Source organism: Solanum tuberosum, unplaced genomic scaffold (assembly GCF_000226075.1).
Source record: "Solanum tuberosum cultivar DM 1-3 516 R44 unplaced genomic scaffold, SolTub_3.0 scf00384, whole genome shotgun sequence".
Taxonomy (NCBI): domain Eukaryota; kingdom Viridiplantae; phylum Streptophyta; class Magnoliopsida; order Solanales; family Solanaceae; genus Solanum; species Solanum tuberosum.
The window spans coordinates 350,296-364,083 of NW_006239308.1; the positions used below are offsets into that span (position 1 = coordinate 350,296).

At 30.8% G+C, this 13,788-nt stretch overlaps 1 protein-coding gene across 1 annotated transcript; it reads left to right on the forward strand.

Moving 5' to 3' along the window:
- The first annotated feature begins 1,252 nt into the window (after nt 1–1,252).
- Nucleotides 1,253–4,640, forward strand: LOC102588529 (NAD(P)H-quinone oxidoreductase subunit N, chloroplastic). The gene is made up of 5 exons (XM_006362117.2): nt 1,253–1,544; nt 3,103–3,467; nt 3,559–3,675; nt 3,757–3,842; nt 4,406–4,640. The coding sequence occupies exons 1-5, from the start codon at nt 1,397–1,399 to the stop codon at nt 4,458–4,460; spliced, it is 771 nt and encodes a 256-aa protein (XP_006362179.1). The 5' UTR covers nt 1,253–1,396; the 3' UTR covers nt 4,461–4,640.
- Nucleotides 4,641–13,788: the final 9,148 nt, after the last annotated feature.

Sequence of the window (13,788 nt, forward strand, 5' to 3'; positions counted from 1 at the left end):
ATAATTCATAAAAATCAAGAAATACCTACCATTGATTCTTGACAGAGAATGAGCAATTCGTGCTGATAACGTTTTGTAAAACTTAAGAACAAAAGAATAATATAAAGATGAAGACAAGAAGAATATAAGACAAGAGGAACAATATAAGATAACTTTCTTTCTTTCAAGTGTTCACCAAATCTTCAAGTGTATACAATATGAACCCTTATGCCTCTATTTATAGTGTAACATAGAGGCATACAAAAGGTTAGTCATAAACATGACATTAACATGAATATAATGGGGAGGTTATGGAAGTGAAAAGTTACAAGAATAATGGTTATAAAGGTGGAGGTTATGGTAATCTTCATAATGGAGGAAAACATGGAGTAACTTCTTGATGTAGTGGACATCCACAATATATTATTTTATAACATAAATGATATTTTCCCGGGTAATTTTATATTTTTAGATCGTAATATCTTATTAGTTATGTTTCGTTAACTTTAACAACTTATGTCTTATAAGGTATAAATTTAACTTCAAAATATGATGTAGGAATCAAAGCACCACAGTACGGGAATAGAACATGATAGCAAATGTTCTAGTTAAAGGAAGGAGCTAGGCGAGGAGATATGTATTATTTTTGAAGTTCTATCGTGTGTGCCTCAAAAGTTTTACAAGCAGACATTGCGAAAACTTGTTTTGTTAGAAGCATACTATGTCGTAATAATGATACTAATGGTCATACCATAATCCATCTTTTATCCATGGAGAACGTCCTTATGAATTCTATAATGAATACTCAACTTAATTTTATTTCAAAAATTTAAAATATAAAAAATAATGAGTAATTTATTTGAAGGATAGTTTATGCAATTAAATACAATGTTCGGAAAATTTCATTATTTTTACTTGGATTTTGGATTTTCAATTCAAAATATATAAATTAGGTTTTAGTTTGGCTTTTGTTTCTTTATCACAAAATTATTTCATTTAAAAGGAGCCAGAATAGAGTTTGAACCCTCATCTTATGATTATAATTTTATATACGTTTCAATATACAATATGAAATAATAATTTTAAATTAAAGTTTAAATAACTAATTTGAGATCATAATTTTAAATTATGTGATTTTGAATTTTAAATTCTCTCCAAACATCATTTCAATTTTTAAAATATAGAACTTATCCCATAAGTTTATATAGCTAACATTATTAATGACTATAGAATTTAATAAAATTATGCATATTTAAATATTTGTAATTTCTTCATTGTAAAGTTTATCAGCACATTTATTGAGTGGCAAGGAACAAAGTAGTCATCTTTGTCCAAGTTTGCAATGGTCCTTCCACAGTGTCTGGCGCTATAGCTGCTACTGCCACCACTTCTCACACACTGCCACCAAAATACCCAAATGGCAACTCTCTCCTACACCTTCCCTAGCACCACCACCACCACCACCACCAGCAGCAGCAGTAGGAGGTTCTTGATTACAAGCAATGGATCTTCTTGCCGGCGGCGCCCCAATAGTTCCACTGAAGACCAACCCTGCTCCTCTTCAGGTCATCCCCCAATAACCCCTTTCTCTGTGTGTGTGAAGATTTATAATGCTTAGTTGCTATTATGGGTTGTTACAAAATCTTGAAATTAGGGTGATGACTAAAGAAGTGAAAAGATCAAGACTTTGTAAAGATATTGCACTTGGCTGTGAGGTGGGGTGTTAAAAATGAAAAAAAAAGAGGCTCATATTGGTGGTTAAGGCTTGAACACCTCCTACCTTTGAGGTAGTTTAGTTAGGCCCAAAACTTAATTTTACATGGTATGAGAACCAGATTCATCCCCGTTTGAGCTTTCGGTTCTCGCTCAAACGGGGATGAACCTGGTTCTGATACCATGTAAACCTAAGTGCGAAGGAGGGTGTTGGAGTGAGTTAAAGTGTCACATTGGTTGGGAAATGGACGGGTGGTTTTGCGATTGAGTTAGGTCCGGATGACATATCTTTACGGACTTGATAACTTAATGGTCGATTCAAGCTTGTTAAATGTAAATATTAAGTTATGTAGGGAGTGGAAGTATACATTTTACTAAATTATATTTTAAAGTTGTGTTTTTGTGTGTGTACAGATTCAGCTTCAACTCACATTTGTTCCCAATTTTCAGCTTTATGGTTCAATATCATGGTGTGCGTGTGTGTGTGAAGATGTATAACGCTTAGTTGCTATTACGTGTTGTTATAAAATCTTGATATTAGGGGGATAGTTAAAGAACTGAAAAGATCAAGACTTATTAACTTAATGGGCTATTCAATCTTGTTAAATGTGAATATCAAGTTGGGTAGGGAGTGAAAGTGTAAACTTCACTTTATTATGTTTTTAAGTTATGTTTTTAGTGTGTGGAGAGGATTCAGCTTCAACTCACAAATTCTTCCCAATTTTCAACTTTATAGTTCAATATCATGGTGTTCGTGTGTGTGATGATGTATGCTTAGTTGCTATTATGTGTTGTTACAAAATCAGGGTGATGGTTAAAGAACTGAAAAGATCAAGACTTGATATCATAATGAGCGATTCAAGCTTGTTATACGTAAATATTAAGTTGAGTAGGGAGTGAAAGTGTATACTTTACTTTATTATGTTTTGAAGTTGTTTTTTGGGTGTGTAGAGATTCAGCTCCAACTTGCATTTGTTCCCAATTTTTATTGTTTCACATGGTATGAGAACCAGACTTGCCCTGATATTGGTCTATAAAGCTGAAAATGTTTGTGCTAACTGTTATGCTCTGCCATATTAAACAGTGCATTGACAATGTTTCTAGCCATTGTTGACAATGGTAAAAACTGACTTCTGGTTCTCGAGTTTCATGGGTTGTTTATAATAGGCACCCTTTCAGTTCTCCCTGCAACATAATCTTATCAGTTCTCTTTGGAAAATGACTTATTTGTAAATGTTTCTACCTTTTACATGTGGAAATGCACACTTGCAGCACCAAAATGATAGTGTTATCCTGTTCGTGTTAGTTAAATTATAAGAGTTGATGTCTTAACATTCAATGTTTTCATTATGATGCCTTTGTTCTTTCGGTCGTGTACCATGCAATCTGAATTAAAATGGCAAAATGCAGCCTGTTATCAAGGGGCAGTGCAGTCTTATGGTCTGCAGAAGCAACGAGTACAATTAAATAGCCTATCAAAGGCTATGAGAATGAGAAGACTTGGATCAGTTGGAAGACAAAAGAAAGGAGCAATTAGATGTAACATTGAACTTCAGGACTTCATAGGTGGAGATCTCATTAAACCTGATTTGGGTCAATGGCTATCAGATGTGGAAGAACACAAAGCCATAGCAATTTACTCTCCTCATGAAGGGGGTTATGAAGGACGCTACCTTACACGTCTTAAGTACCAGGGATATCATTTCTTGGACCTTTCTGCTCGTGGCCTCGGTGATCCTGAAACCACTCTTACCAAATTCCACCCTGTCTGCCCTGTAAGTTTAGCAATTCGCATACGACATACGTATTCTCAAGCATGAACTTGCAGTGTCTAATTGACTCTCACTTGCAAATTTGATGTTGCAGGCTCATGTTGGTAAGCAACCAATAGCTAGATGGTATTTTCCTCCGGAAGTTGATTATAGGCTTTCTTTACTTCCTCCGGATTCCAAAGGACTAGTGGTTTGGATAATCGAAGCCAAGGTTAATTCTACCATTTCAAATGTGTACAGTCTAATTATTTTGACTATATCTATTATTAACTGTTTGACATAAACTGTTCAGGTCTTATCAAAGGCAGAGCTGCAGTTTCTTGCTTTACTTCCGACACTTCGTCCTAACGTGAGGGTCATTGCAGAATGTGGTAACTGGTAAGATTTCCCTTTTCATCTTCTTTTCTCCTGTTTATCAATCAACTCTCTTGTAAATAAGGAAACTTTGAGATCTTGCCGTTGTGGTTAAAACAACATTGTATGCAAAAGCTACCTGGATTTACTTCAGTTTAGCCTTCTGTGGTCAATGCTACATACTTTATTATCATTCTTAGCTTGTAGATGCAAGAGTCAGGACAATTATTTTAATATAGATAGCATCTTTTGGTTTTCTTTTTCTTCATCTTTTGAGAATTGCCGAGGGTCTATCGAAAACAACCTCTCTGCCTCTAAGGTTGGGGTAAGGTATACATACACTCTACCCTCCCCAGACCCCACTTTGTGGGACTAGACTAAGTATGTTGTGTTGTTGTTCATCTTTTTGAGAATTGAACCCCCTTATTTTTGTATTTAAGAGGTTTGGATATATGCTATGACTATTCTATTTACATCCCCTTGAGCTGCGGCCCTTCCCTGCACCTTGCATGGATGCAAGATCCTTCGTGCACCAGGCTGCCCTATCCTTTCCTTTTACATGACTATTCTATTCATGGCATGTACAGGAGAAAGTTCGTGTGGAAGCCACTCAAGGAAATTGCAGGTTTATCTCAGTCATAGGGAAAGAATATAAGTTCACAATATTGGAACTTGACACTGTAAAATAGGCATTTACTTAAGAGCTACTTGGTTCTTGTGAATTATTTGTATGCTTCAATGTTGTACAATGTACATCAATGTATATGAAGTTAGCAAAATTATGTCATCTACTTTGATTATACACATCAACTTCAATTAAAACATGTTTGATATTTTACGACTTATTGACTATTTGATAAACCTATATGCATTCCGATCTATTTTTAGGGGTTCTTCAACATTCAAGATTCTTTAAAACTCTTTAAGACATAATTGGCTCGAAGAAATTACTTTAAGATAAAATATATCGCGCAAATAACACCCTTTTCCAACATGATTAATATGAAAACAAGAGATCTTTATTGAATCATATGAAATTGAAAAACATAATAAAATCAGTTTTGGTGAGTCTTGTAAATGTTTCTTGTTCCATAATTAGCTGGTGGAGCTTGTGGACAGACACATTGATGGTTTGTGTCACATATGGGATGTGCATCTATGCATCTCATAATCTTAGCACAATCGGCATCGTTAGTACATCCTCCTTGCGCATGACTTCCTTGTCCTACCAACATGGACGGCATTATTGAACAAGTTAATGACGTATACAAGATTTTTCATAAACATTAAAATTTGAAAAAGTGAACAAACGAATGAAGTATCGTAATTTCCTTGTCCTACCAACATCAACGATATTGTTGAACAAGTCAGTGACGTACACAAAAATTTTCATAAGCAACATCAACATTTGAAAAAGTGAACAAACGAAAGAATTATCATAATTTCCTTGTCCTACCAACATCGACGACATTGTTGAGCAAGTCAGTTACGTATACAAGATTTTTCATAAACAACATTGACATTTGAAAAAGTAAACAAAAGAATGAATTATCATATATATCTAGTCTAGAGTATAAGATGCAATAGATAATAAAATTCCTTACCAAACAACATAAGCAAAAAGGAGATCAAGAAAACCTTAAGGAATGTTGCCTTATCCATTTTCTCTTCCCAAGTTTGGTGGTAACACAAGAGTAATTAACTATATATGTGATTGGTATTATTGATTTTAATTGTCACTCTTAGCAATGTATTTATAGGTAAACAAAGACATCTGATTGAGGGAGAAATAGTAAAATATTAAATAAGATAAATTTGAATTTGACAGGATCAGATATTATTTATGTCTTTTCCATAAATAGTATAGCTAATTAAGGAAATTGTATTAAAGATTAAGTAAGGTAACACAATCTTTTCTTGCAGGACTACTTAGGAAAGTGAGTGACTTAATTTCCTTTTATGTTTGACAAGTAATTTAAAATCAATGCAAATAAACTCGAGAAAAAGTCCAAAATAGCCTCTTATTTTTTGGTTAGTACTCAAAGTCATTCTTAAGTTTTCACATGGAGCAATAATAGTCTCTCATATTCATAATATTGGTGCACTTTTGATCCTCCCGCAAACTTTGCCTAGTTTTAATAGTGATTTTGTCCACAATTTAATGTATGGAATATTCAATAGTCTTTTTTATATACAGTAAAACCTCACTAAATTAATATAGGTGGGCCATGAAATATTATTATTTTATAGAGATATTATTTAATCAGTAAATTAATATTTATTGATTTAAAGAGTGTTTCGACACCGCAAAATTCGTTTGGTGATGAATTCTCAGAGAATTTAAATGAATCCACTTGTGAAAACGTCATTCATGAACTTGAGATCATGATTAATGATTTCGGTTACCGCAATAAAATGGATGTTAATAACCTGTTTGATGGATGAAAATGATACATGTTCATAGGTCCAAAGCTTAGAAGAAATTATGGATACCATTGAAAAAAATAATGTTGATGATAAAGTAGAACATGATACAATACCTTTGGAACAAGTTACGGTCAGGAAACACTTATTCCATTTAGAACTCTTCACAATTTTATGGTGTAGTTCAAAAAGACAACACCGAAACTTTTGGATGCAATAAGAAAAGTTAGAGATGAACTTCAACAAGATTTAAATTTTAACAAAAAAATAAAACACAATAGAATTATGTTCCACTAAATGGTCTTAGATATATTTGTACTTTTAACGAATTATTAGTTTATAATATTAATGGGACCATATATTTATATAGGGGTCTTTAGAAAATATATTATCTTATCGAAATGAGTGATTTTTTCCATTGGCCTAAGTTGGGACCAGAGAAAAATATTATCTTAGAGAGGTTATTAATTAATCGAGTACTAATTTAGTGAGGTTTTAGTGTATTTAATTAATAGAAATAATAATTAAGTCCATGTGACAAAAGGTGAGAAGAAGAACACCTTATTCTGTTCGGTAGAAATACTATTGCAACTAAACTAAGAACACTTTGATATATGACGTTGCAAGAAAATAAAAATTTGTACTATGACAAACCATGTTTGAACTTCTTAATTTTAGCTGCAATAATATCTCTACTAAACAAAACAAAGTGTTCATCTTTTCACCTTCTCTCACATGGAGTTATTATTTTTACTAAATATATGAAAAGACCATTGAACATTTCATACATAAATTGTGGATAAAATCAATATTGAAAAATAGGCAAAAATTTGTGGAAGGACCAAAAGTGAACTAATATTACAAACATGAGAGATTATTACTACTCCATGTGAAAACTCAGGGTGATATGAGTCTTAGCCCAAAGATACATTTTTTTTTAAAATGAGACTTTCACACCACATAACTGTATAAGACATACTTTTTTCTTTTGGTTTCCCACCCGGTGTCCGGTACCACATTGGAGTCCGACTAAATTCGGATTCGCGCCGGGAAATCCCACATTGGGTGGTAAAGCGCTCCCTAACAAAGGCGACTCCATACCCAAGGAGGCTCGAACCCGAGACCTCCTGGTTAAGGATGAAGAAGTACCTACCACTCCATCACAACCCTTGTTGGTGTATAAGACATACTATTACCAAAAGTATGGATATATTTTCATATTTACCAAACATAGTACTCGAAATGATTTCTTCCAACTATCGTAAGGCATAAGGGCAAGGAGATCCTCTCTCTCTCCCTACCTTTTTGTTATGTGTTGGGAACTAATTACTAACCCAGAGCATAGATCAACAAGTCCAAATTAACTTTGAAAAATCAAAAATCTATTTCTCCTCCAATTGTTTGAAGGTCGATATGGGTTACATACGTACTCCACACTTTTAACGTTTAACGTGAAAAAGGGAACAAACTTTGGTAAATATCTTGGTTTTCCTGTTAGCTTGGCCAAACACAAGCGGAGTGATTTCCAATTCCTTATCGATAATTTCAAATTACGATTAGCGGGTTGGAAGATAAATTTTCTAAAGCGGACTGATTTTCAATTCCTTTTCATATATGGCCCGAAAGACATTGAAAGCAAAATTATTTTGCTTTCAATGTCATTCAAGCCCATAAATTAAACCATTGAACATCTTTTCCTCTACTGTCCTAAAACAATAAATTCTTGGAACAATCTTGACATGCTTTAAATTATTTGAGAGTCTTTAAAACCCTTAAACATAATTGGCTCGAAGAAATTCATTAAAAATAAATCGCATATATATGCCATCAAGTCAAAAGGAGCAAAGTAAATATAAATAATCTCTCTTAAATACTCCATTTAGGGGTTAATTGTCTCGAAGAAATTTATTGAAAATAACATACATCGTATATATCTGACATCAAGTTAAAAGGAGCAAACCAAACCATTTTCCAACATGATATGAAATAAGGCATCTTTATTGATTATAGAACCATACATATATATATGAAAAGGAAAAACATAAATCATGGTTCATTTTTGCACATGAATTATAACAAACATAATAAATTAGTTTTGGTGAGTCTTGTAAATGTTTTTTCTTCCATAACTAGCTGGTGGAGCTTGACAGATGCATTGATGTTTTGTCAAATCACATATGGGATGTTTATCTATGCATTTCAGCTTTATACAATCAGCATCCTTAGAGCATCCTCCCGCATAGCTTCCTTGTCCTATCGAACAAGTCAGTAATGTATACAAGATTTTTCATAAGAAATAATCAACATTTGAAAAAGTAAATGAATAAACATATTACTACAATAACAACAGATTTCATTTAGATAAAAAGTTCTATGCGTAACAACATCAATATATTTGTATAATCAGATCAAATAAAAGATAACTATAACATATAAAAGAAAATCATTATAGACCTATGTATATGTAATATAAAAAGGACACATAAATTGCTATAAACTTGTCTAGAGTGAAAGTTGCTATTGCTTACCCAACAAAATAAGCAAAAAAGAGACCAAGAAAATCTTAAGGAATGTTGCTTTCTCCATTTTCTCTTCCAAGTTTTGTGGTAACACAAGAGTAATTAACTATATATGTGATTAGTATTATTGATTTTAATTGTACTCTTAGCAATGTATTTATAGGTAAACATAGAAATTTGATTGATGAAGAAATAGTAGAATATTAAATAAGATAAATTCGAATTTGATAGGATCAAATATTATTTGTCTTTTCCATAAATAATGTAGCTAATTAAAGAAATTATGTTAAAGATTAAGTAAGGTAACAAAATCTTTTCTTGCAGGAACTACTTGGGAAAGTTAATCACTTACTTTCCTTCTGAGGTTTGACAATTGATTAAAGACTAATTAAAATCAAGTTCGATGCAAATAAACTCATTAAAAAAGAGAAGGAGATTTTCACACCATATAACTATATATTATATAATATTACCAAATATATAGGAATATTTTTATATTTATCAAACATAGAAATATATATTTCACAATACACCATCACCAAAATGACCAACATTTATCCTCATATATCCTTATACAAAAAAATAGGTCTAACAATTTGTCAAATTTACTCTTAAATCTTGGTGACACATCCTTATCACATGGAATCACTAAAGCGAGTCTCTATTTCACTCATCTCGCTTCAATATTCTGTGCATCCTCGTCAATCCTCGTTACCTTATATTACGAATTTAAGATACTTGAAACTGCTCTTCTTAGGTACAAATCTATCTTAGGTCAAGTGGTGTCATAGAACACCGCTTCGTGAGAAACTTTATAATATGTATATATATAAAATTAAAAGACAAAATTAAATAGTTAGGTCAAATGGTGTCTTTTAATATGTATATAAAATTAAAAGACAAAAACAAAACTAAGAATAAATATAGGGAAGTGACATTGCTTGACATAATGATTAATTATTAAGTATATTAGAAATTCAATTTAAAGTACTATGATTTTCATGATTTGATTTGGATTGATTTTTTATAATAATCAATATCAAATCAATTTAATCAATTTTTCGTTTATTAAAATTAAGTCAAACCAAATTTTGATAAGTTAGAGAATAAGAATGTGCCCTCACTTAGTCACTTATAATTTTGTAATGCGGTTCACCTCTTCATTGTCCTTTGACTTATCCATTGAATCTCCTTGAGGAACCTTCGGAAAAAAAAGTCAAACCAAATATAAATATGTATTCATCATATATCAATTCAAGTTAATCTAGTTTTCAATTTTACTAAAATCAAATTAAAACTTCCCTCAGGTCCATTTAGGAGTTCTTCAAATTATTTGAGATTCCCTAAAACCCATAAACATAATGGGCTTGAATAAATTCATAAAAAATAAAGTAAAAATTTTAGGAATCACGTAGTGTAAGGAACAAATTACATTCAATACCTACTTTTTTTCAATTTACAAAATTTCTTAAAATTACTGATATCCGGATACATCTCATTCTTTCGGATACATCACATTTGATACATTATACAACTAGTTTTTTGAGATTAAAAAGGAAATTAGATATAAAATGAAATGTCAGTTCCCCAAATCATGCAAATCAAATTGATGTGAATCTCTCCCAAATTATAACAGCTTCAAACAATTTAAATTTTCTTCTCTCAAATCTCTCCCAAATCATAATAGATTCAAAAAAAAAGTCGTCAATTATATATAGTTAGGTATCATATACAAAAAAAAAACTATGAATATGATATACAATAATTTGGTTATAAAACAGTGTTGCAGATATTGAACAACATGTGATACATTATGTTATATACACAAAAAAGTTATGTGTCAGATACTAGTTATGAATATGATACAAACTGATTTTGTTATAAAACATTAGTGTTTATGTATAAACAATAATATTTGATAGTGTCTACAAATACATATCCTTCTAGTTGAATAAGGCAAGGTGTATCTGGTAGTAAAAGATAACGAAATTTGTAAAAGTTGTGTATCCAATACATAACTATGAACATAATATAGGGTTATGTATCAAAACTAATATTTGAAAACGATATATTGTACATGATAAAATTGTAATGTATCATAAAGATGAAACGAACGAATTATACATTAATTTAAGAATCAAAATCAACTAGATACATTAAAAGATCTGTTGAAAGCAACAAAAAAACATCAACAATTTGATCTGCTAAAAGAAAATAAATAATGGCGAAGAAATCCATCCACACTTTGTCCTTTGCTCTATATCAACTATTGTAGATTTTTGCACTCTCAACAATGGTGTCATCCATGGATCTCGACCCAAAATTCTTACCGGAGCCACCAACAACTCTTGATAAAATTTTAATGTATCATAATGTTGAAACAAAGCTATTATACATTAATTTAAGAAACAAATACAACTAGATACATTAAAAAACTGAAACTACATGTATCAAAAAAAGATAAACAACAAAAAATTGGAAAAATAAAATCAACAATGTGATATGCTAAAAATAAAAAAAATGATAAAGAAATTCTTCTACACTTTCTCTTTTGATCTGTATCAACTCCCGTAGGTTTTATTTCACTTTCAACAATGACGTCACCCATGAATCTCGACTCAAAGCCCTTACCGGAGACACCGACAACTCGACCTTTTTCTCCCTTTTTTGGACGTTTTTTCCACAATTGATTTTGAAGTTGAAGATGCATCCTTCTTTGGCTAAATTTATAGATAAAAAACCTAAAAATAAATAAATTAAAAGAATCGATACCGGCCTTATGAAGTGAAAAGAAAAAAATGGATGAAGAAGAACTACCTCTTCAATAACTTGCAATCGATAAATCGAAAAGAAAAAAATTTAAAATTCAAAAATAGAGTGATGGAGATAATTGGTGATACCATGAAGTGATTTTAGGCGTGAAAAAGGGGGGGGGGGGAAATCATAGGGTGCTAATTTACAATGATGTGTCCAGGAATTGTGGAAAAGTGAATTTTTTATAATTTTTTGAAATGTTAAGAAATAACAGAAAATAGAATAAAAAAGGATATGTAGTTAGGTAATTTTTCCATTATAATATATACATTGCATATATATGATATCAAGTCAAAAGGAGTAAACTAAATATAAATAATCTCTCTTAAGTCCGTTTAGGAGTTCTTCAAATTATATGAGATTCTTTAAAATCCTTAAAACATTAGTGGTTCGAAGAAATTATCAAAAATAAAATACATCACGTATATACAAGTATATGACATCATATCAAAAGGAGCAAACCAAACCATTTTCCAACATGATCAATATACAAATAATGGATCTTTATTGATTATTGAACCATTTATAAATATGAAAAGGAAATACATAAATCATGGTTCATTTTTGCATATGAATTACAATCAGGGCCGTCTCAACCCCTAAGCCACTAAAGCCATCACTTGGAGCCCCATATTTTTAGGGGCCCCCATTTTTTTTTAAAATAAATTATATATAATGAGTGCTATGATTTCTACTATGGAAATTGCTTATGAGATGTATATAAAACCTGAATTTCGTAAAAAATAATTTGAAAAAAATATTGATAACGAAATCACAAAGTCCCTTGAAATTAGAGTTGATTACTTTATACTATTTTTTCACTTCAAAATATATTTGAACCAATTAAAACATATGAAAATATTTTTGGTTTCTTGAACCATATATAAATATGAAAAGGAAATACATAAATCATAGTTCATTTTTGCATATGAATTACAACAAACATAATAAATCAGTTTTGGTGAATCTCGTGAATGTTTTTTCTTCCATAACTAGCTGGTGGAGCTTGACAGGTGCATATATGATATGTCAAGTCACATATCGGATGTTTATCTATGCATTTCATCTGTGAACAATCAGCATCCTTAAGGCATCCTAACGCATCGCTTCCTTGTCCTACCAACATTGATATCGTTCAACAAGTCAGTAACGTACACAAAAATTTTCATAAAAAATAATCAACATTTGATATGCGATAACATATAAAGAAAGTCATATAACTTAAATTTCATTTTCATAATATAAAAAGGACACATAAATTGTTATAAACTTGTCTAGAGTAAAAGTTGCTAGATTAAAAAAAATTGCTTACCCAACAAAATAAGCAAAAAAGAGACCAAGAAAATCTTAAGGAATGTTGCCTTCTCCATTTTCTCTTTCAAGTTTTGTGGTAGCACAAAGAGTAATTAACTATATGTAATTGTTATTATTGATTTTAATTATCACTCTTAGCAATGTATTTATAGGCAAACAAAGACATTTGGTTCATGGAGAAATAGTAAAATATTAAATTCGAATCTGACAGGTTCAAATAATTTTATGTATTTTTCATAATTAATGTAGCTAATTAAAGAAATTGTATTAAAATATAAATATTAAGGTAACACAATCTTTGTTTTTAAAAAAAAGGTAACACAATCTTTTCCTACAGGATTGCTTAGGAAAGTGAGTCACTTAATTTCCTTTTGATGTTTTGACAAGTAATCTAAAACCAAGTCCGTTGCAAATAAACTCATTAAAAAAAAAAGAGTTTCACACCATATTTTTTATTTTACTATATATAATAAGTAGGAATATCTACTATTTAGCACATAACAAGTGTTGGATGATATGTGCTTGATAGTGTTGTACATTCTTCTTTTATGGTTGTACCTTTAAAACTTATATTATTGGACAATTTAACACCATTAATTACATACTACTTTATTAGCCAAAAAGTTTGACCTCATTTGGGCCCATTTATTATTTATATGTTTTCAATTTTCAATATATGTTGTCTATCTAATTCTTTTTTTCAACCTTTTATTTTAAACTTCTTGAAATTTAATTACCTATTTATTACTCTCTATGCACTTTTAATTGTTAAGATTTCCTTTTAAGAGTCAAACTATAAGAATTTTAACTAATATTTTACAATGTGTTTTTTCATCATATTCATAGGCAAAAAATTACAATTTATAGTACTTTTTGTATAGATTTTGCATATTTAAATT

What these genes read in the sequence shown, in the direction of transcription:
- LOC102588529 (XM_006362117.2), top strand. Translation starts at nt 1,397, where the DNA reads ATGGCAACTCTCTCCTACACCTTCCCTAGCACCACCACCACCACCACC. An exon ending in TTTGGATAATCGAAGCCAAG is followed by an intron (nt 3,676 to 3,756) that starts GTTAATTCTACC and finishes TAAACTGTTCAG; the next exon opens with GTCTTATCAAAGGCAGAGCT. An exon ending in ATTGCAGAATGTGGTAACTG is followed by an intron (nt 3,843 to 4,405) that starts GTAAGATTTCCC and finishes TGGCATGTACAG; the next exon opens with GAGAAAGTTCGTGTGGAAGC.